The sequence below is a fragment of the Vanacampus margaritifer genome, chromosome 9, assembly GCF_051991255.1.
Source record: "Vanacampus margaritifer isolate UIUO_Vmar chromosome 9, RoL_Vmar_1.0, whole genome shotgun sequence".
Lineage (NCBI taxonomy): Eukaryota > Metazoa > Chordata > Actinopteri > Syngnathiformes > Syngnathidae > Vanacampus > Vanacampus margaritifer.
Window position 1 is genome coordinate 18,442,108 of NC_135440.1, and position 24,545 is coordinate 18,466,652.

Below are 24,545 nucleotides of genomic sequence, written 5' to 3' on the forward strand. Positions count from 1 at the left end.
GGACAGGGAGCTTGCTTTGAACGCAGCAAGTGCAGGTCAGCATTGTAAAGTCCGGGTCATATAAAACAAGAAAGGAAGAACATTTCGTTTCAACGCGTTGCAACTGTGCGTAATGCGTGCGTAAACTTGGTGCCACTGAAAATAAGTCAAGTTGTCGAGGCGCGATTTGGCATTAGTTTGGCAATCATGGCAAAATGGTTCAGAGACTTCCCCATCAACCTGAAGAACGGTAACGAACGAGTCCGCTCGGCCTCCGAATCAGGCCCCCAAACACGACACAAACCTTCCTTCTCCCGCGACAGCCTGAAGGGAACCCCGCGTAAAGATAACGGAGTGGCTGCTTTGCTGGCAGGGAGAAATAGGAAGAATTCGGCCACGGAGTTGGGCCGTAACCACAACGCCGGTTCTGCAGGTGGAACCGTGTGGGAAACTCTGGCGCCTGGGAAAAATAGGAAGAGCTCCTCCAAGGTGGAGGCGCCCGAGGAGAAGGCTCAGGCGAGGACCACCAGCCTGGCTCAGGCTTACATCAGCAGGATGATCAAAGTGGACAAGCAGGACAAGACCCCCAAACTGAACGGGAAAAGTGAGCAGATAAAAACAGACAATGACAGTGGACGCTCTGACATCAAAACAACAGTGAGTACATTTCATTTTAAGTTTGGAAATTTTAACTTGTTGGATTCAGAATTTCAGACTTATGTATTGATGTCAATCCAGGGGACACACCCAAAAGTCAAACAAGTTAAAATTTCAACATACTTTATTTAGCATATCAGCAAATCTCATAAGAGTTGCATCTTAATAAATATATATATATATATATATATATATATATATATATATATATATATATATATAAATTAGGGGTGTGCCCCCCCAAAAAAAATTTTCATAAGAATCGCGATTCTCATTTAGTACGATTCAGAATCGATTTTTAAATGTCCCAAAAATCGATTTTATTTAAATTATTTTATACTGCCTTCCCTTTGTGTGTGCCTTTATTGGGAGTGCTGTTCATGTTGCACCCGATTTGGCCACTTAGGGGCAGTGTGGTTCCACGCGGTTTGATACACTGTTAAATTGTAGCCACATTAGAGAGTAGAAGGAAAAAGTCACGATCAAGTTATTCCAATAAAAGTAGTTTTTTTTTTTTGCAGCGTGGAGCCGTACTTTTGAGTGATAAAAGTGCCGCGAGTAGAGCACTAATTAGCATTAGAGAGTCAGAATGGAGTAGATCATTACGATTCCTTGAACATCTTTAAACTGAAGCAAAAATCATTGTCAATCAAATCATTTTAAATTAAAAATCGTTCCTAACCGAAAATCGATTCTGAATCGAATCGCACACCCAAAAATTGGAATCGAATTGAATCGTGAGACATTCAAAGATTCCCACCCTGTAAGTTTTTATGATAGCGGCAGTTCTTGACCACACACATGATTTACATTACAGTATCTCCTTTGAGAGAAATTTTGAAATCAGAACTAGTTGATCGTGTTCCACATTGGAGCTTCCATTGCATTCCCGTTCCCATGGCGAGCTCTGTATCCAATTTCCATCCTCAGCAAAGGAAAACAATGTAGTGAACCCTTCATTGTGTCACATCAAATAATACTCTGACCTCTTTGCGCCCTTATTTCCGTTTGTCCCTCTTGTCAGACAATCGCGGACTCCCCCACCACCGACCCACACAAACAAGTCAGTGCTTATCTTATCTGCATCTTGTCTTTGTGTTTCCCAGCTGATTATCCTTGAGGACTACGCGGATCCTTTCGATGCGGAGAAAACCAAAGAACAGAGGGAGGCGGAGCGAGCTGGAGTGAATGATGGTTACATGGAGCCTTATGACGCCCAGGTGATCATCACAGGTAAGGTCGAATGGTCACATCTTGCACTTTTGCTTCTTTTTGTTTGTAAAACCGTCATGGAGAGCCAACTGTATTCAAATAACTACTTGATCCACGAGGGGAAGCTGCAAAGTACACGGGTGGACACAAACATGGACAACGTGTCATTTTTTAACATGTTGGGAGGAAGCAGGTAGACCTGGAAAATACCCAGCAGCCACGATTCAAACTCGCAAAACAGTGCTAACCGCTAGCTTATTGTGAAGGGTCAAGTCACCAAACACCGAAAATGTACCAAAAGTCAAATTTTGTATTTGGACCAAAAAATGTTCAGCACCGAAACAATATGTTATGATAATGCAAAAAATACACATGGCCGCCACACACTTGACTGGATAAAGGGGCATGACTCGGCATTAGCCTCATGTCACTAGCATCGGCTAGCCCGAGCGCTACTAGCCTTAAATAGTCATACCAGCGGCAGCGTGACCACAAAATGGCGGCTAAGAAAGACATTGCATTGCCTCTATTTTAGTGATATTAGTACATATTTATTGCCAGGGATACATTTGTTTAGTATAAATACGCTAAATATGAAATAATCATGACAACTTGTCATATTACTCATTGTGGCTATTTCACCCATTGGTCAGGATGTGTGTAAACAGAGGACTCCCTGGGGAGGGCAAAGGCCACAGAAAGGTGAAAACAATGATTGTAATCTGATACAAAAATACAATTAAGTGCTAGTGTTCAAACATAGCAGTAATGCAACCCAAATAAGAGTTTTCAAAGTGTTAAACTATGAATCTGAAGTGAGCTCGACAGATAAAAATCATCATAATAAATTCTTCAGAAATCGAAAAGGATTTGAAAAGCAGTAGTAGTTTAAATGTGTACATTTTTAAATATCGGATATTCATAGTTGAGTAGAACAATAATAATATTGTATAATAATAACAAAAACATTGAAAATACAAGAAATATGCACATTTGAATGTAAGTTTTACAAACAACGAGCACATCCTACGTGATATAATATGGTCAAGTGCCAGCAAAGTATTGACTAGAGAAGGGGCTATAATAGCTTTTTACAATCTAATACAGTATCTTTTAAAATGTGCCAAGTATAAGCGTAATTAACCACTCCTTTTATTAGGTGTGCTGATATTTAATTACCTTTTATGCATACTTGGATTCAATCCACTTGGCATCAGCGTGAAGTGTTTTTTTTTTTTTTTTTAAAGAAAGTTGGTGCCAAACGGGAGCTCCAGCTTCCATACATGCCGACTTCCATCCCCTTTGGCGGTTGCTATGGCAACAGTGTTGCGAAGGGACAATGGGCGCAGCTTCCTCTTCCAACTTCCTGTCTCCTGCCTCTGTTTCCTTTACCCCATTCTCTTGCTATAGGAAGCTGCCCCCACCGCGCACATACATACACTTAACGTGTTAACAGAATGTAACAATCCCTTCAGCCCCCCCCCCCCCCCCGATGACTTCCCAGCAGTCAGGAAGTAGGCTGCTCGGCCATCCAATCCGCGGCAGCGCTGACCTTTTCTTCCTGTACCTCCATTGTTTGCTCTCACAATAGTGCAGACACACAGGCTACCTGTCGGCCTGCACAGAAACAGAAACACAAGTCACATTCCGACTTGTGACACGTCGCAGGATGCCGTAGATCTTTTTATCTCTGTCACCAGCACAAAGAGCTCCCCCGGACTGTGTTTGTTCACGCAGAATCACTTTGGACGTGTTTGTTTGGAAGGAGTAGGCATAAATCTCTTGAGTGAAATATTCTCACGTCTCGCTTGAAAGTTGAAGAGGAGTTTTACCTCTCAGACTGGCAATGTCATATGTGTCTTTCCATTTGCTGAGTTGTTTTTGGCTTATATCTTTAAATTGAGGGGCAATACAAAAGACACTTATTTCCTTGTTGTGGAATGGAATTATCAATATCATTTTAAGTCATTCACTGCCATTGACGGCTATAGATGTCAAAAATTCATTTGAACTATTTCTATTAGTTTCACATTTTTCAAGAGTATGAAAACCTATTAAAAAAAAATTATTGTACATTTAGAACATATACAATTTTTGATTCATTGTGAGTTTACTATTGAAGTCATGCGATTAATTACAATTTTTAAAAAAAATAATCGTCTGACGCCCCTAATTTTTTAAGAATATATAAAAAAAATTGATTACTTAATTATTTAAAGTCAAGATTAATCACAAATTTTATATCCGTTCTATCTGTACAATACATTTTTTTCTAGGTTTTCATACTCTTGTTAACAAAAGTGGAAAAAATGTGTAACGCATCGAAATAGTTCAAATTAATTTTTGCCGTCAATGGCAGTGAATGAGTTAAGTAATAAATTATAAATTTTAAATTATTGATATAATTCTAATTTTGTAGCCTTCAAATTTTGAGTTTACCAACTTTGTTTTGTTTTGTTTGAAGATACATTTCTTGTGTGTTTTTATATACTAGGCCCCCAAATAATTGACTGATTCTTATTAGAGATGGGCAAGTACCGATACCATGTATTGGTATCGGTTCGATACCTGGCCTTATTTCAAAGTATCTGTAGTTGCTGGGCGCCCTTTTGTGGCCGTTTTACGATCTGGAACTAGAATTTGGAAGGAGAGAAAATTGTCATTCATTTCCTGCAATTTTAAGGAACAATGTTATATTGGGATATACTGGTCTTTTGATGAAATTATCTGTCATTGTTTTGTGTGTGTGTGTGTGTGTGTGTGGCGGGGGATTTCATGTATGACAAGTGGTATCGGTGACTACTCAAAAATGGTAGCAAAATATATATTTATTTAAATATTTTTTTCCCTTTTTTTTTTTTTACAAAAAACTGTCATTTGAACAGGGGTGTGTAGACTTTTTATATTGCTATGCTAGTATATATTATACATATATCACTATGTATTACATTCTAAAAAATATAAAGTAAGTTTTAAATTTATTTATTATGGTTTTAATTTTGGTTTGTGTTAGAATAAAAATGCTATTTATTACAATAAATAAAATAAATTATACAGCGAATTTATTGTGTTTTTTTAGAAGTTTTATTTATTATACTTTGCGATTTTTTTCAAGCAAATGAATTGCGAAGGTTAAAAGTATTTTTAAATAATTACATGTATTATTATTATATTTTTTAACTTTTTGAAATGGGAAGTTGCTAATTTTACATCTAGCATGCATAATGCATGTTTTCTCATATTATGACTCTTTAATAAATGTGTTTTTATTATTTTATTTCTTATTTTTTGCAATTTAAATTCTTTTTTTTTTTTTTTTATTCTTTTTTTGTTTTTTTGCTCTTTGAAATGTCGTTTTGTGGTCTTTTTCTTGACAGCATTCTCTTCTACCAGGGGTGTGTTCAGTGTGCATCCACTGTACTTGTGACATAATCGCGATGACAGCAAAGGCGAAGTCTAAACCACCTTGTGATGTTTTCGCAGAGGTTCGCCGCCGGGGCTCTAAGGACCTCCTCAAAGTGTGCGTGCTGCTTGACCGAGGCCAGGCGTCGGGGAAGGGAGAGGAGGGCAGGCCCCCGCCGCCCAACATCTACGACACGCCGTACGAAGGCAGACTGGAGGGCGACAGCGAAGGCGTGTGGATCCCCGTCACGCGGCCGGAGTCTGACATCCGTCCGGCCGCCGAGTACGAGCTGCCCTGGGAGTGGAGGAAGGAGGACATTGTTCGAGCGCTGTCAGGTAGGCGGCCGCGCTGGTGACGAGGCTCGTGGAAGGAAAGATGTCATAGTCTTTATTTGTACAGTCATGTCACGGCCGTACTATCGTGACGATCTGTTTGCTTTACGCAGGAAGCTCAGCAATCCTGTTGAATGACTCTCTGCAAATGTGTTGACTTTGCTGATGGAGTTTTATTGATGTTGTGCTTCCTGCAGCTCAGTTTGAGGCAGTGGATTGTTCTGCTAAAGAGATTGGTCGCCAACAGCAGCAGCAGCAGCAGACTTTGAGGCAGAAGAACTGGACGCACAAAACTCTGGTGTCCACCTCTTCATCCTCCTCCTCCTCCTCGCCCTCCTTCCCCTCGTCGCCCATTCTCAAGCTTTCCCCGATAACAATTTCGACGCCGTCGTTCCCCACCCTGAGACTCTCGCCCTCCTCCAGCCCCAACAAACCTCCCTCTCCTACCTCGCCCAACGCCCCACTGGATGGGGAGGCGGCCAAAGTGGACCCAGGCCTACCACTGGACAAGCAGAGGTGAGGAGGGACACTTCATTTTGATCTCTGAAAATGTCTATTTTGTGGAGGAATAAGCTGTCAGCATACTGAGTTTCATCAGCTTAAATAAATATAAGATTTATAATACAAAAATGGCATCATATGCCCCAAATGTGGTAAAATTTTGAATCCACCCCAAATTTTGTGGAAAAATATGCCTCATCATTTTTTTTGTGACCCTGATTTCTCGGGTCAATATCCAAAAATATTGACCAATAACTCATATATCGGACGATAAATGAAATTGATATAAAGCGGAATATACTGTACATGAAAACAAATCCTTATAACGCACAAAATACGATTCAAGACGAGGAAGAACACAACAAAATAAAAAATAATGAACTTCAATTAGTAATAATGTCAAAAACTGTGTACGGTAGTCTAACTTATGTTAGATCATGTTGGCCATGGGAATTGACAGTTGTGGTTCTTTGTCGCACAATAATATTTTACACAACTCTAAATATATATTAGGACTCTTTAATATTGTACTTCATTCAATATAATGAAATACAATATAAACATTTAAACAGTGTGCATATTGAGTAATTAATTTTGGTTCTTTCTGGTATGTGTAACTCGGCCACTTGTGGACAGTATAATACGGTCAGACAAACGAAGAAGAGTTTCACAACTACTGTAAGTGACTCAGTAAACTTCAGCAATATTAGTCGTATTTGGCACATGTTAAATAATATATACACGTGGGTATTAGGGGTGGGAATCTTTGAATGTCTCACGATTCGATTCCGATTTATGGGTGTGCGATTCGATTCAGAATCTATATTCGATTAAGAACAATTTTTGATTCAACATGATTTGATTGGCAATGATTTTTGCTTCAATTTATAGATGTTCAAAGAATCGTAATGATCTACTCTAGTCTGACTCGCTAATGCTAAATAGTGCTTTACCCGCGGCACAAGAACGGCTCCACGCTGCAAAAAAACAACTTTTATTGGAATAACTTGATCGTGACTTTTTCCTTCCATTCTGAATCGTACTAAATGAGAATCGCGATTCTTATGAGAATTGATTTTTTGGCACACCCCTAGTGGGTATTGTTATGTCTGTCTACTGTACATTTGTTGCTCCATAATTTGTGTTCAAAATATCTGTTACTAAAAGTGTTATAATACCGCCACATAGATGCTATTCATTAGCCATCATATGGCGTTTTCCATTACGTGTTAGCATTAAGCTAAGGAGCTTCAAGGCATAGCTATGTGATTGTTTTAAACACAAAACGTGTCAAATGTTTTTTTTTTTTCACAAATTGCAGCCTTTACAATTCGATTAATTGTTCATCCCTACTGCTAAGCAGCTGCTTGTTGTGAAGTGAGCTGAGTGCCAGTATACAGTGTTCATATCTCCCATTTTTGCTTGCAAATCAAATGGAAAAAAATGAACAGTCGGTCTCAAGGCATCACCTGTATAATGATTATTTATTATATTACCAAAACCACCTTAGACAATTGGGTTCATGTAAATCCCTTCTAAAACACTGTTCTAAGTGGATGTTCCATTGCAGCGCACTAAGTAGAGTGTTCACTTGATTTAGGTGGGACTTGAAGTGTAAAATGCCTCTCTCCATCTCATTAAGCATGGCCTTTCTATTGAAATGGAACCGGTGGGGTACACGCTCGCAGCGTGTTAGCATTTGTTCCTCTCTTGTAGCAGCTGAATGCCATTTTGTTCCCCGCTAAGCGCCATGTTGCCCGTTTGTTTATGTGGCTCTAGCCTGTAGTTGCTGTCAACACCACATTGTGAATTAATAAGCCTCTGTGGACCTTCTGCCATGTATAATTTGTCCGTTTCATCCCCTTTGCCGCCTCAAATAGGTCCGTGACACTCTTAATGCACCACGTGAAGTAGTCTCACCTGCACTCTTAAGCATCTTCTTGACACTTGACTTTGTCTCCGTATGTCCCGGCGCCGCGTCTCGTCCACGTCCTGGGTCAAGCTGGTACCATGGCAGCGTGAGCCGGCAGCAGGCTGAGGCTCAGCTGCAGCGCTGCAGGGAAGCCAGCTTCCTGGTGAGAGACAGCGAATCAGGAACCAGCAAATATTCCATCGCTCTCAAGTGAGTGGCTGAATGTGTGTGGACTGCGCGCAAGTTCTTTGCTCTCATTGTTCTTTTCATCATCTATCAGTGAAAGAACAGGGCGAAAACTTAATTTCCAAGATGGCCACGGCCATGAAACTTAAGTGGCACCTCCCACAAAAACATCCCAGGAAGTGAGGCCCGGAGACTGATAGATGAGTCAGAAAGTGTTACTTATCATCTTTCCTGAAATCTTGATAGATTTGATGCTTGTTTGGGATCAACCTGAAGACAACCCCGATTTCTGTAATTACTGCTATATGAATCACCAAGATATAAATTACCAGTGGCTCATTTGATAGTACAAGCACCAAATATAATACTGTACAACAGAACTAGAACAGCACTGTCAACAAAAGTAAAAATATGTATTTCAAAAAAAAAAGAAGGAAAAAAGCAGAGCACTGTTATATATGCGTTTGTCCGTTTGTATGCTAGTCTAGTAGGTTACTTCCTGGTTAACATAGAATGACGTAATGCGCCTTTAATGTACTATTTTCTTTAATAAAAGGCAGGGAAAAAAAGGTAATATTTTGTCAAGAATTCATTTGATAACTAATTAATACCTTTTGTCATCTTCAGTCGACAGCAAGCGGATTTTTAAAATTTTTTTTTTTAACGGTATTAATTGTACATGAAAAATAATGCAGTTATCAAATGAATTCTGGACAAAATATTAACTTTTTACTGCTGAAAATGGCTCAATGAGTCAAGTATCCCTTACATTTTTCATTTTGTTCATTCATATATATATATATGAAAAAAAGAAAAAGGAAATTGAAAAAATAATCATGGAGCATTACTTACTTACAAGGCAACTACATATTTTACGCATGATAATGTGCAACGGTTAAAATAAAACAAATGGCTAATGTTTTTTTTTGGGGGGGTGGGGGGGGGATTCCAATCACAAAAGCGTCAAAACACAGAGATAATGTAAAGATGACAGTACTGCACTGTTTTGCATTCTGGGGAGCCAGAAATAGTTTAACTCATTCAGTGCCATTGACGGCTATCGGCGTCAAAAATCCATTTGAACTAGGCTGGGCAGTGAATGAGTTCATTGGGACACATATATCAAAAAAAAGAAAATTACCGATAATTTATTTTACAAAAGTGAGGAAAAAACTTTTGCTCGCAGGCCACATGTTGTTTCCCGACAAGACCAGCAGTAGTCGCAGTTTTTTTTTTACATCGCAGCGAGTTGGTTATATGCGTGAGGGCCAATCGGCTAGTGTGCAGCGGCGAGTCGCCGACTGCATTTTTTTTTTGTCCGGTCCACTTTGCGACAGGCTCAAGGCATTCATGTGCGAGTCAAACGAGCAGTTGCCGAGTCTCGTTTGCAGAGTAAATCTACCTATAAGCACAGACCTGACCTAACCTGAAAGCTGAGCCATTACGTGTGCGTGCGTGTGTGTGTGCGTTCATGCGACCCGCTGCACATTTGTTATACGCTGCTCATTCATTTGAGAGTCCACATCATTAACCCCATTTTACACATCCACTCAACCTTCGCTAGTGCACACCATCAGTTAGCCGGGGATGGATAACAGCAAGTGATTCCAATTCCCATATCCAGGTCTGGGTTATATTTCATGACTACGGCTGCCCCGTATTTCACTTTGAGCTGACAACATTGCCTTCTTGTCGTTTGTCAGGACCAGTCAGAGCTGCGTGCACATCATCGTGGCGCAAACCAAGAGCAACAAGGGCCTGGGATACACTCTGGATCAGAGTAGCTGCGTCTTCGCCAGCATCCCCGAGCTGGTGCATCATTACCGCACGCACAGACTTCCCTTCACTGGGGCCGAGCACATGACCCTGCAGCACGCCGTGCAAAGGTCGCATTTGTAACGCGCGGGATACGCGGGCCGAAAAATGTGCTGCTGGGGAATGTCCTGTGTACTTTTTTTTATTTGAGAGGGGTGGGCTGATATATATGAATGTTTTGAAAAAAGGGAAGCCCAATTCGATGACAAATTAGTCAGGAGAAACTTCATGTTAAGAACTTTTACAGTTTTAGTGCACCTCCAATGCTCCTTTTGGTCTATTTAGTGTTACATTATGGCAGGGTTTCACGATCAAGTTTGAGCCATATTTCATTAGAAAAAAAATATCATGGCATACCACCCAAAAAAAGTAAAAAAAAAAAAAAAGAATATACAGGTTATACGATGGAATATTAGGGCCACGTATAAATATATATATATTTTAGAGAGAGGGGTAATATTACAAATGTTAGTGAGATATAATATAATATTCCAAGAAAAAACTCGAAAATTTACAAGAAAATTTTTTGCCCAATATTTGCGACATTATAAAGTGGCAAACTAGTGAGTTCCTCCACCGTGAGCATTTTTGCACACTTGGGAATTGTGACTTGGCACAAACACCCGAGTAGGCTTACTTGTATTTCTGGCAAGTATATGTGTTTTTTTTTACAAAAATCTGCGAGTTTATTTCTTGTAACTTTTTTTCCAAATGTCACAAATATTCACTTTTTTTCTCTCACAAATTTTTCACTTTATAACGTCGCAAATATTCGAGTTTTTTTTTTCTTTCCGTAAATTTGTGAATTTTTTTCTTGGAATATTTCCCCCTTCATAAATAAATATATATATTTATATGTGGCCCATCGTAGGTTAATTATGTACCTTGTACCACTTTGTGTAGACAACAATGACTAACAGAGGGAGCCAGAATGGGAAGCCTGGCGGTTCGCTAGTTAGCGCCCCAAGTTTCTTCTAAACACATCACCTTTTCTAACGATATCTGTATAACTTTAAGCTGCAAATTTTACAGTTGGCATTACTAAGATGCTTTAACATAGAGGTGCTGACACGATCAAGCGCAATGCCAGACAATTAGGCTGGCTTTGTAAGATCAATGCAAGTGATTGGAGTATAGCCATCCGTCTATCCGCGGCTGTCAGTCAGCGTATTGATCCATCCTGAAAATGAGGCTCATTTGCCAGCCAATCTGTTTGTCAAGAGAAAGAGCTTTAGTAGTGATTAGATGCCTTGGAAGGAGGCTAATGCAGGCGGGAGGGGGGCGGGGCGGGGTCAAGGGTACGGTGCTCATAATGTTGCGAGTCAGCAGAATTGCCAAAGAATGCTGAGCTGGGCAAATAAATGCGGGACTATGATATGAATATTAGGCATTTTGGTGATGAAAAAGCGTCTCCTGCACTTTCTATTAGTTTCCGTTTTTAAAGTGCTCTGAGGGCCATACTAAATTTATGAAGACATGTTTATTGTTATATATTTGGGGCATTTCTGGATTAAATGTTTTGGAGCATTTATGAGTTTTATTTTTTATTTTTATGGCGGACCAGTTTACATGCTCTCACATTCCATCTCCGCCTTTAACGATGTATGCATGACGTGACTGAGTATTTTATCAGCCCCCAATCATGATGAATGCTGTATATTCTTATTGTAAGCATGTATCCAGTAAATAAAGTTGCATTTGTTGACACTGTGTTATTAATAGACAAGCCAAGCAAAGGGGGGGGGGGGGGGTATTGAAAATCACTAAGCTGTGTGTGTAATCAATTACAGTTACACACATACTTTAATGCAGGAGGGGACATAATTCAAGATTACCTCTCACACACACTACTGAAATGCTCTTAGACACACAGATTTTTTTTAATCATATACACTACTGAGACACTGTTATACACTACAAATTTATTTCCTACTACTGATTTTTCCCCCCCACACAGACGACTGAAAAGCTCTCATACACACCACTGATTTTCTTGCACTCATACACACTACTAAAATGTCACATGCACTGCTGTAAATCTTTACTCATACAATACTGCAACGCTCACATCGTTCTGAAAACACATTCATACTAATGAAATGCTCTCATACATACTACTGAATTTTGTTACGCTCGAATCGCTCATATATACTGTTTAAATGCTCTCAAACATAGGACTGAAACACTCATTTACACTACTGAAATGTCACGCGAAAAAACAATAGTTATGTGAGAGTTTTAGTATATCAGTTTCAGTAGTGTATGAGCCCAAAAATCAGTAATTTGTGAGAGCAAGCGGTTTAATAGAATGTGAGAGTGTTTCACTCATGTTTGAGAGCAGAAAATTAATTTGCAGCTGTGAGAGCATTTCAGAAGTGTGAATGAGTGTAACGCAATAGTGTGTTCAAATGTTTCACTTGATAATGTGAGGGTAAACTATTTCAGTATATGAGTGTTTCAGTATAAATGTACTTCACGAGAAAAATGTTGTCATGAGCAAGACAGATAAACAGTACTGTGAGCATTTTAGTAGTGTCAACGAAAGCATTTCTGTAGTGTTGTTATGAACGTTTCACTTTGTGGTAAGCACAGATTGTTTCAGTAGTATGTGAGCCCAAAATATTTTCAGTAGTGTATGAGAGCATTTCAGTAGCATGAATGACAGCGTTTCAGGAGCTTGTATTACAATGCTTCAGTAATGCCTACAGTGAAAACAATTTCAGTAGTGCGCATGAGAGGATTTCAGCAGTGCATGTGAGAGGTAATACAATAGTAATAGCAACATATCTCACAGTAATAACCATAAACATGCACACGTGTAATACAAGCATGAAAGCATATTGGCACCATTTAAAACCATATCTGTGTTCATGTCAACACACAAGTAAACACAGGTTTGCATGACTGTCTCAGAAACGTGTGCATCCATCTGTGTGTGTGCAGAAAAGAGAGAGAGGGATTACCGGGTTGCCATGGCGATTAGTGAGAGCGAGGTAGGGCCATCTCTTCAGGGAGGGAGGAGAGAGACAGACTGCGATATATAAAAGCAAGCTATGAATAACCGTGACTTCAGCGGCGATGCACTTGGCAACGGCGACGTGGCGTGCCGTGTCAGAGCGCAGCCAGGAACGAGTCCGACTTGACGATTGGAGTAGAGCGCCTCTAATTTGAGGTCAAAGACAAGCAAATATATGTCAGATGCTCTCAGGTTGGCAGACGCTAATCTCGGCCGCCGTTCTTACGCAGCCCGCGGGCGGGTCTCGAATGTTACGCAACAACAGACACCACGGAGCATCACCTCTCCGCCCATCTGTGTAATGCGTTGTGGTCAGCCCGCCTAATTAAAAGCCACGAAGTAGGTCACAGCAAACAAGAGGCCCCCCACGGGAGTAGGCCGTAACATTTAGTACGCCGGCCTCAATCCAGTGAGTTTGCACAGTGCGCTCAGATTGTATTTGTTGCTAGTGTCATCTGCATCAGTAACTGTTTCGGATGGTCTAAATTTGCAAAGTTCAAATACAGGACTGAGCTGAGATTTGAATCATGAGCTTCAGATCTGAAGTAGGCGTGCTAATTAGTTGGCCACTGTGATTGTGTATTTGGTCATTTAAAGACTTTGTAAAGCAAAATCGGTGAGGGAAGGTGGGGGTGCTGACCAATTTTCAAAAAAGAAGAAAACGTTTCCAAATATGACTAAATACTACTAATTTAATTTAATGTTACTAAATATTACCGTGTGGCCCAGTACAAAATGGTCATCTCGAAAACTTCTCAAGGATAGCCCAGCGCCAATTGTAGTAGTGTACTGGAATGACCCAGATTCACAGAAATACAAAATTTGTTTATTCTAAGGCAATATGGCATGACACCTTCTTGTGGCTGCCTCCAAGTCAGCTCTAAAAGAGGAAGTCAACTCAAAGAAATTCTTTACAAAATGGTCATCTCGAAAACTTCTCAAGGATAGGCCAGCGCCAATTGTAGTAGTGTACTGGAATGACCCAGATTCACAGAAATACAAAATTTGTTTATTCTAAGGCAATATGGCATGACACCTTCTTGTGACTGCCTCCAAGTCAGCTCTAAAAGAGGAAGTCAACTCAAAGAAATTCTTTACAATATGTTTTATACATGCAGCCACCTACAGTATTCTAATATTACAGTAGTGGCTTATGAATTAAACAGCAAAATCCACGCGTTTTTACCCATCTCAGGGGGCGGCCATTTTACCATTTGCTGTCGACTTAAAAAGACATCACAATATCTGAGCCGTGATCGGTCGTTACTTGAGCCCTGAGCAACTGTGATGTCATTTTCAGTCCACAGCAAATGTCAAAATGGCGGCCTCTTGAGATGGGTAAAAAAACGGGTGAATTTTACTGGAGCGCAACATTAATCAGAATACTGTGTTTAAATCTTTAAGAAAAAACAATTCAAAAAAATCAACATTATGTTGCATTAATTTTTGTTTGTGGCATTTCAAACATATTTATTTAACCTTTATCGAGATAAACTTTATTGAGAACGGATTTTAATTTGCAATTTCAACCTGGTAACAGAAAAAAAGAAAGAAAGAAGAAGCAAAGACAATAAACAACCTGTACATTGCAATATAGTTACATAATATATATATTACATAATGGTGAATAAAGGTTCTAAATAGGATCTGTTCCAGTCATATGGGGCAGAAAATTGAAAAGATGAGAGCCCACAAATAGTGGGAATGAATGCAACGTGCGGGTGGTTGTATGCAGGGTGAGCAGAGAAGTGTGGTCTTGGCAATGAGTGGTTTATAGATAACAGACAAATGATTTTGTCTTCATGAGTGAGAAAGAGGATAGAGGATTTCCACTTCACTAAAGTGGAGACGCTTTCTCGGCTGCTTCTTATTTTTGCGCTACTTTTCGCTCATGCAAACCTTCACTAAAACCGGCACCTTCGTATGAATTCTGTCAGTCAAGCCACAATAAGCATGAATCCACTCAGTATAATAGTTGCTGATCAATTTGATTGATACAAGCCGTTACGACGAGCTCGTGCGAGCATGCGGACGGAGTGACAGCGAGGGGAGAAAAAGGGACAAGGCGGAGGAGGGAGAAGAGGGAGGGGAGCTGGAGGGGGTGTTGGGGGGGGAAGACAAGCACTCGTGGGGGTCCCAGCTTTTAAATAATTCAGCGAGAGACTCACAGCAGCACTCAGTGCAGAGGAGGAGCACTGTCAGGTCAGCTCATTCACCGCACAGGAGAGGGCAAGAGGGAAGGAAGTGTGGATAAAGATAGCACGAGAGGGGAAGACATTACTGCGAAAGCGTGGCCGTGCGTGCGCATTTGCATCCTCGCGTGCGTGCGTGACAGATGCGCGTTGTCTGCACGTGTGCGCTGGACGTTGTGCGTGATGCAAGTAATATAACAGTCAAGGTGAAACAGGTCGCTACCTTCTGTAGATTTTTTTTTTGCATCACCACAGCAACCGCCGCCTCCTCCCTCACCCGTTCCTTTTTACCCGCACTTTACTTTGTTGTCTTTTTACGCCCATCCATCACTCTCTTTCTGCATGGATCACACTCTGACTCACCACCGACTTGCTCTGGAAATCACCACCTTATTCAACCTCCTCAGAACGCACATCAATTGTTACCTCTGCCAAGGGCAAAAGGGCAAGTGGAAGGGGAATTAATGGGCTATATGCCACGGAGGAGGCGGGACTTTCGACTTCCGGGTTTTCACCCATCAACTTTGTTTCCGTTTTCCGGTTTGCGACGGGTGGGTCGAATTATTGTGAGAATCTTTTTTTTTATTTTTTATAGAATGATCTGACTATTTGACACTGTGGATTTATCAAACCCCTACAAAAACTGCAGTACAGACAGCATACCATTATTACCATTATTGTGTTCCATCCTCCCCCCCAAAATGTGTTTTTGCAATATCCTTTTAGTAAGAAAAGTCACACTATAATATTACACTATATTTATAACATACAATTACTTAATTATAATCATTTTCCAGTTCAGTTCCATTGACATTGTGCTGCTCCTTCTGGTGTGAGCACCCTGGCCACCTGGGGGCAGTATAAACTTTCATCATACGCCCACAGAGGACCTCACACTTCCTAATCAGTTGTTTGACAAAAAAATTATCGGAATTCAAGGATGGCACAAAACTGCGAAACAAGAGACCAACATTAAGTGCAACAACTACTTTTTTTTTTTTTTACATTTGGTCACGAAAATCAACTCATTTCTAATTCGAAAAAAAAAAGGCCTACTAGACCCAGTGTAAATGCAACTAAGATATGTCTGCCATCTAGTGGTGATTGGTGATATTGCAATTTAAAACTACAGTCGACCCCGGCATATGTTTTTCATACAGTAGTTTGGATTTTTTTTTTTTTCCGCGATTCCGTGGAAAGAGTATCTTAAATTTAATGTTTTTTTTTATTTAAAAAAAATAATCAAAATATATATATTTTTAAGTTAATCAAGGTGCCACTCATGTCACATATGTTCACCAGTTGCCGATCACTGCATTAATTTTAAATTTAGCTAACATACCTGTTTGTTTGTTTGTTTGTTTTGATGTGGGGGGAGCTAGAGAGTAGCCTGCCTAGTGAACAGCCTATGCAAAAAAGACGTTTTGTTTCAGAAATTCGAACCCAGAATTGTGAGGGCGATGTGCTAAGCAGTGACCACTCCTGCACCATGCTGCCTATATTTACACGAAAGGGTCACAATTTCGGACAGGTGTCCGTGATTCAATATATAAGTTCGACAGGCACAACACAGACTTATCAGAATGACGCGGGGTGTACCTAATGTTTTGTCCGGCGTGGCTGCATATTAAACAGTGACTTGCGTGGGGAAGGCGTCGTTAGCCGAGCTGCGGAGAGGAGGGGGGAGGAACCACATCCTCCCCTTCCGCCACTCCTCCGCAGACCACCTCCATCCCTCTCTCCTCCCCACTCGTCGCCGGAGCACGACCCGCGGCTCGGAGCTCACCTGCGGACCCAAGCGAGACGATTTGCACGCGTCCTCTCCCCTTGGTGGCCCTCCATCGTCGGCGCAGGAGCTCACCACCATGACGTCAGGGCACCAGGTAGCCGCTGAAGGGAGGTTTGGGTCGTGAGGAAGAAGAGGAGGAAGGAAGGAGGAAGAGGAGCATTCTCCGCGGTCCTCGTTGAACACCTTTCGGGCTCGGGATGGTGAGGATGAGGATGATGGAGGAAGGCTGGCTGCTGATGTTGCTGCTGGCGTTGCTCGCCATTGCGGGAGGTGAGTAACTCCATCCATTTATGAATTCCATCCTTCTGTCCGTGTTTGTGCGCGGACTCCGTGTGGAATGTTTGGGAAAAGGGAATGAGAGGAAGAGGAGTCACCATCTTTTTCCACGTAGCGTCACACACTAATGATGTATGGGGCTATAGTACTGTAGTGGGAAAAAACACCATACACGCACAAGCTGTGGCTTTATATTAAATGCACTGTCACTTTAAATGTGGATCCAGTGTCACAGTGCCACAAAAATATCCCATCATTGATTTATTAATGAGGCTTTTCATATACTGACTGAAAATGTTTTGCATACATTTCAAGACAGTGGCAATTTTAGCACATTTTACATAATGTCTAATCTTTCCAAAAAATCAATAAAATTGCCTATTGTTTATATTATTGTTTAGAATGTATTTTTTTAAAAAAAAATTATATTCAAAAGTGTTTAAGTCACTTTTGCTAATTAGTGATATATTTTACAAATATTTTCTAGACTTTTTCAATACATTTTTAATACATCTAATATAGTTAGCCTACTTGTATTTTTCTCAAAAATATTTACGTGATTTATTTGTTATCAATTCTTTGTAATATTATAGTATAATCATTCATAATATGATAAATATATTTTAAAGTACATTTGCCATTTATATTTCGTACATTTCATATACAAGTATAGTTCAATTATGTGATATATTACAAATATTCAATAATTTTGTATATATTTGTATGGCGTTGAACGGAGTTTTGTTTATACTGTTATATATTTAAAATATTTGTATTTTTTTTTTAAATTTTGATTCGGAATTGGTTCTTAAGTGCCTTACTTGAATAAATAAAGGTAAACATAAAAATAGTGTCATGTAAAAAAAAAAGTACAGTTTTAATATATTTGTATTGAATTTAATAGATCCTACTTTATGTATTTTGTAAATAGTTTTCATACATGTATCTACTTTTTGTTTATAATCAATATGTTGTAATCTTTTTATTTCAGAGGTATAGTTGCACCAAAAAATGTGCATTGTACACACAGCGAGAACTAATATGATCAGTGTATAATGTGAAGTTATTTTACCTTTCAAAATAGAATGTGTTATCGCCCTCCCGCACATTCTTCCATTCTCCGTCCCTCATTAACACGGAGGTCTCGGACTTGAGTGGGCAGGTTAATCCGAGGCAGGTTGAGCTAAACAACTTCCTGTCATCAAGGACAAACGCCGCATCACTCAGCAATGCAGGAAATAATCATACAGCAGCATAGGCGTGTCTAGCTCATTTTTAGGGGTGCTGAAGAACCCCTAAAGAGAATCCAAGCACCAACAAAATTTTAGAGTTTTTTTTATTGTGTTCTTTTTTTTTTATCAAGCTAAAAAAAAAACAGTACTTAGTCGAAATGTGATATTTTAACAAAAATACAACACACACCCTTTTACTTAAGAAATGGATTGATCCACCTGTCCCCTCCCACCTCTGCTTTTGAGCATGATCTACATAGAGCTATAACATCCCATCATATGGTATGAAAGTGTCTTTGCTTTAACCAGGATATGTGCCAAATATCTTTCCTTTTACCACTCGATACCAACACATCACACCATTACCAGGTTGCTTTTTTGCTGCATTTACTGTTTAATCATGTTGCTAGGTAGGCGTTAGCTGATTTTTTTTTTTTCAAGCTAGCAAATGTTCATACTAAAGCCCATGTGCTGCTATTAGCTATCCAACTCACACATGCATACACACATGTATTAGTACTAAATTCAGTCTTTTATCATTTACATTTTTGTTGTGTATCCTGACAAAAACTTTTCAACCACTTCCCCCCAAACCTCTGATCCTAGAACCGCCCCTGTATAGCAGTAAATGCATACATGCTTAATGCACTTCTGGAGTACTTACTGTAAGAGGTGTATAGAAGTGATACTCCCTATGTTGTTTCTAATAGAAAGATTTACTGGCAGTGAGTGAAGAAGGCATCACCTTAATTGGCCCTCTGGGAATCCTGTTCAGGGGTTTCACCCATGCTCTATCTGCACTGGGACACGGCTCTTAATCAATTGATCAATCAGCAGCTTGGCAAGTCCTCTGAGTGACCAATTAATTTGTCATCTTAACAGAAACACTTTGGACAATTCTAACTACAAGAATGGCACTTGACTAAATTGGCTTCATGGATTATCGAGAAAAGGAATGAAAAACGGCACCAGCAAGAAAAAGGGAGACTAGGAATGGAATGGATCGGGAAGTTTAAACCGGAAGCTGGCGATGACATCATCTAATTATCAGATTACAGGATGGCGTGTCGCTGTGTGAAAGTGCACACAGCCGCCGCATTATCCCGCTTCGCTGGATCCTGTGGATAAAGGGGGATAAGTCTTCTGTTACGGCTCTGATGCGGCAAGAGGCTTGTACCTGGGGGCTTGCGGTCGGAACTCGTTTGCACGCCAGTGTGGCGCAGACCGATTGTGTCGTAGTGTCAACGTAGGCCTTTGTTGACATATTGTGCTTCTTTAGACAGCATAGCCGGAATTTAAGACTCCAAAGCAGACTCAATGCATTAGTAGCGTACAACAACGGCATGTTACATGTGAAAATACGCAGTGAAAAGTACAAACAAAAGCCGAAATTGACATGTCAATGTGAATCATGCTATGCTAAAAGAGCTGGACGGAGACACAACCGAAACACGGCGGCAGGAGCGGCAAAATAGAATCTATCTAGTACACAACATATTAAATATTAAAAACTAGCAACAACAAAAAAGTGCTTAGAAAGAACAACGTATAACAACGTAAGAACTACTAGTAGCAAAAGTCAAGAACAGGAAACAAGAAAGTCTTATTTCTCACAGATTAGTCAGAATATAAACCTGTAAGTATTACTACTTTACCTGTTTGTATGTGATCCAGCAGCAATTGTGTGTAAAATTTCGTTATTTGAAGGTAAATCCCTCCCGTGATGTCCAATGCTAATATTTGTTAGCCAGTCAACTGCCTTTTTAATTGACTGCTAGCAATAAGCGGGAGATGTAAAGTACACAAAACCTGAAAGAGAAAATAAAAGAAAGACAAGGGTAATATGAAACCTCAAAGCGGTCTTGTTGGAACTGAAGCTCACGAACGAGATTAAACTCTCCAAGTTCCCGCCAGTAAAGGATTCCCCGCTTTCTTCTTCTCAAAATGAGCAACGCCTTCCTTTTGCAACAACGAACGATTCATCTTGTGGAGGTGGAGGTGATTCTTGTATAAACCAGTGGCAGAAGTCTCTATTTTTACTTCCTGGTAGGCTGCCATGTCAGCACTTCCAAATTTGGGCATGCTGACAACATGGGTGCCTTCCATGCTGCGTGAGCGCAGTGTGAAAAGGGGTTAACTCTCCTGGTGAGAACCATCTGCTTTTAAACCAAGCTTTTAAATTGAGCGTGGACCATTGTTTGTATCTTATCTAAAAAAAAAAAAAAAGTCTCCTCATTTCAATTCATTTCAATTGTGAAAATTGATTTGATGGACAAGTAAATTGATTTGCGAGTTCGATCAATGAACAAATGCAACTCATAAGTCAAGGTATGACTGTATTATTATGATGTTGCGGTTCAATGCGAGTGCACTGAGAGACGGAACGAAAATGCTCCCAAAATGAAATGTGACTTTAAGCAGCATCTGACAAAGCAGCAGAGCGCTAATGACTCATTCCTCCTTTAGGGTGAAAATCTGATTAGCATTATTATCCTCCCAGACTCCAAACATGTGCCAACACATGTTTGGAGGAATACAGCCTCACACACACATATACTCATCAAAACCTTTAAAACGCAACACGTGCTTTGAAATAATCCGCGCTCACGTCGGTTTTTAATAACGATGTCGCCGGCGACCGCGCTGGCATGGCGGAGCATCCCGTTGAGCTGAGACGAGGCAAACGGATGGGACGTTTCGCGCTTCAACGCACCGGCGCGTCTCGTCAGGGCGAATACATGTGATGAAGGGAGACACGGGGGAAGAATTAAGTCTTTGAATTAACCGCCCCACACGGGCCACGTTTCATTCTGAGGACTTTAGCGTAGGCTGAACGCGCACATATGGAGTGGCGGTGGCGTTTGCCTGTCTGCGCAAAGACGCTCAAGGGCATTTCAGCACCTGTTTTACACGCCGTCGTATGGGGATGTCTGACACCCTTCCCTACCTCCCTCTCGCTTTCCCCCCGCCGGGCCATGCATAATAAACAGGTCTGTGGTGCGGTGCTGACCTTATGCAAGGGTTACAGCATGATGACGCTCAGATTAAACAGTGGAAACTCCAATGTTGAACGCCTTCAAGCTAGTCAAATTTGCAGTCTGGCATAGCTGTGGGAGGGGGCACACGAACGATCGAGGATGGGGGGGGCGGTCTCACGTGTTTCCGCCATGATGAGACAAGTATGAGACATTTGAAGTGATTGAAAGGTGCCACTTTGAATGGATTATTGAAGTCGGGTTTGACCACTCCCACAGTGGCGCAGTACTCCCTCTTAAGGTTCCGCCAGCCTACGCGCATCCACCAGGAGCAAAGTGGCCTGTAACGGAAAATTTTAGGGGCACAAGCAGAAAATTTAGTTAGCAACACTATTAAGATCGACTTGCAAAGTAAATATTCACACTTCCTCTCATTTTCATTTTGCCACAGTTATCTTGAAAAAGTTACTTTACTGATTTATTGATTTTAAAAGAAACTAAATTAGATTACAAGTTACTTTACTACACTAAAAAACAGTTGGGTCAAAAATAAGCCAACTATGGGTCAAAAATGGACCGATCCTCTACTTGGGTCAATTTGACCCAACTTTGAGTCAAGAAATGGGTCTTTTAATGTAAAACAACTCATAAATATTGGTAAGATCCTTTACTTAGGTCAAATAAATTGGGTCGTTTTGTATAAAACAACCCAGAAAGTTGGGTCAAATTGACTCATAAAGTGGATCAGTCCATTTTTGATCCATAATTGGGTTACGACTCCTGCGGGTGGTGTCTGGGGACCGATTGACCAATTCCAAATGACTGGGACTAGCCACAATTTACACACGGACATTTACTCAAGACGAACTGAGCGAGGAGTTTGCAGACATAAGTCTGGAATTGATGGATAACGATGTCAATGTTGCAAATGATGTAATGTGATTGATGTAACCTGTAATAATGTGTCCGGAAGGAAAAAATGAATAAAACAAATCAAACAAAACTTTTGACCCAACTGTTTTTAGAGTTACAATTCAGCAGATGCTCAACAAAAATGACAACCGATTTTGCCAATCATTTTTTAACAGTAATGTTTAAGAACAAAGTTTTCGTTAAAAATGAAAGAAAGCATTAAAAAAAAAAACTTTGCTTAACATAAATAATTGTTTTTATTTTAGTTATAAAAAAAAATACTTTTGTTACTTTGGCCTAAAGTTAAGTTGTAATTGCATGTTATTGAGTGTGAAACAGACGTCAACTGGCGGTTTGACCTCATTAACAAAAGCTTCTCAAAACTGTTCTCAGAAAGTCTATTTCTTTCTTTCTTTATGTATTTATGCTCACTGAAGTCCAGTTTTTGCTATTTGAGTGGCGGAGGACTTCCTACTTTAGGAGCAGCTCTCCCTTCGCTCACCACACTCTTAAAACAGTTGGGTCAAAAATAACCCAACAATGGGTCAAAAATGGACCGATCCTTTACTTGGGTCAAAAAATTGGGTCATTTGGTATAAAACAACAACCCAGAAAGTTGGGTCAAATTGACCCATAAAGTGGATTGGTCCATTTTTGATCCATAATTGGGTTACTTTTGACCCAAGTGTTTTTAGAGTGCATGCTAAGACTTTGTAAGCTTGAAATTTTCTTCTAATTTGATGTTTTTGAAGCTAGATATCACTTTGTCGCCATCACTGTGTGTACAATGAACCTTAATATTATTGTCTTTAGCTGACACAAATTCAGAATAGTGACTTTTTTTCCCAGTCTTTTGTTGTTGTTTATGTTGCGCGTTGTCAAGATTAGGGTCACGGATGAGCTGGTGCCCTTGAAGCTGACTTGGGGTGAGACCACCATGGATTGGTCGCCAGCTGATCATAAGCACATAGAGACAAGCGACCATTCACGCCGATGGACAATTCAGAGCTTCAAAGAACATAATGTTTTTGGAATGTGGGAGGAGGGAAATTCAAAGCGCAGGGAGAACATCCGAACTGACATTTGAACCCTGGACTACTTCTCTATGAAGCAGATGTGCCATCCACAATTGCAACATTCTGCTTGTTTTTTTCTTGTACACCGCTGCGCAGTCCTTTCTGATTTTAAACACAAACAATGCGTTTGTCGCACCGTGACGCCTTCCTCGTCTTTCGTGTGTGCGTGTGCGTGAGCAACAACAAATGATTTCCCCGTCACCGCTACAAGTTCTGCTCAGTCAGTCAGACTGTCATCACTGCTCTGCTGCACCACTGATCTCTGCAGCATCTCGACAATCCTCCCCCTCTCTCCCAGTTATGTGTGTGTCTGCATTGACTTTCCGTCGCCATCCTTTTTTTTGGAGCGACTCCCAACGCACTGCAGCAGGATCACATCCGCACGTGCACAGATGTGTGTAATGAGTGTGTCCGTATGGTGTGCGTGAGAGCGTGTGGACGAATGCGCGAGCCGTGCTAACCCAGGAGATTAGGAGAGCGCGGCGGAGGGAGAGCAGAGGTTTAATAGAAACTTAAGCGGGCCGCAAGAAGAACCAGATAAGAGAAAGAGTTTTCACTTGGGCAACGTGGTTGTTAATTAAGATTTAAGGGGCTTTTATTGTCATGAAACGCACTGACAGGCTTTATGTGAACTTTGAACTCGAGATTGAAGCCATCACAGGAGCAACAATACCATTAGTGACACACCAGAGGGGTAGAAAGCTTTCTAGTGGATGGGGGGGAGGAGCTTTGATTGGAAGGGTTCAATTTAGGTGACCAGGAAGTTTACATTTAAAAGATCCATATTGACGTTCTCGCCAAAAGTAATGTTTTTTTTGACAGATGTCGAAAATATTTTCTGGTATGACTGTTTTATACGAGCGATAACCGCCACAGTGGCCAAAACATTTCTAATTAAAATTAAACTGCATTAATAAACTAACCACCAGAGGGTGCTAGAACTGCAGAAATGCAATTTAACCTCGCCTTTTTAACAGATGTCCTGCTTTTAATATCAACGCAGATATTGTGGTACTTTTAATATTGCGGTATCACGATATTGCAGTTATCGTTACATCCCTTGTACTTACAGTACAGTGA

At 40.5% G+C, this 24,545-nt stretch overlaps 3 protein-coding genes across 3 annotated transcripts in view; 2 read left to right on the forward strand and 1 right to left on the reverse strand.

Annotated features, from left to right (window-relative positions):
- cgna (cingulin a) overlaps window positions 1–17,350 on the reverse strand; it is a 33,773-nt gene extending 16,423 nt beyond the window's left edge. The window contains exons 1-2 of the mRNA XM_077574685.1: window positions 16,992–17,350; window positions 8,005–8,156 (exon numbers count right to left, since the gene is read on the reverse strand). The gene's annotated coding sequence lies outside the window, so the exon portion shown is untranslated. The remainder of the gene's footprint in view (window positions 1–8,004; window positions 8,157–16,991) is intronic.
- On the forward strand, window positions 6–11,702 carry she (Src homology 2 domain containing E). The gene is made up of 6 exons (XM_077574691.1): window positions 6–636; window positions 1,743–1,869; window positions 5,332–5,586; window positions 5,781–6,099; window positions 8,087–8,206; window positions 9,886–11,702. The coding sequence occupies exons 1-6, from the start codon at window positions 187–189 to the stop codon at window positions 10,079–10,081; spliced, it is 1,467 nt and encodes a 488-aa protein (XP_077430817.1). The 5' UTR covers window positions 6–186; the 3' UTR covers window positions 10,082–11,702.
- The window catches only part of chrnb2 (cholinergic receptor, nicotinic, beta 2), a 28,433-nt gene continuing 20,745 nt past the window's right edge, over window positions 16,858–24,545 (forward strand). Inside the window, exon 1 of the mRNA XM_077574690.1 lies at window positions 16,858–17,264. Coding sequence (XP_077430816.1) covers window positions 17,192–17,264 — 73 coding nt within the window. The 5' untranslated portion in view covers window positions 16,858–17,191. The remainder of the gene's footprint in view (window positions 17,265–24,545) is intronic.

Bases quoted from the DNA above. Each gene is read 5' to 3' on its own strand.
- she (XM_077574691.1), top strand. From the start codon at position 187: ATGGCAAAATGGTTCAGAGACTTCCCCATCAACCTGAAGAACGGTAAC. The intron at 5,587-5,780 runs GTAGGCGGCCGC...TGCTTCCTGCAG, and splicing joins CATTGTTCGAGCGCTGTCAG to CTCAGTTTGAGGCAGTGGAT. The intron at 8,207-9,885 runs GTGAGTGGCTGA...GTCGTTTGTCAG, and splicing joins AAATATTCCATCGCTCTCAA to GACCAGTCAGAGCTGCGTGC.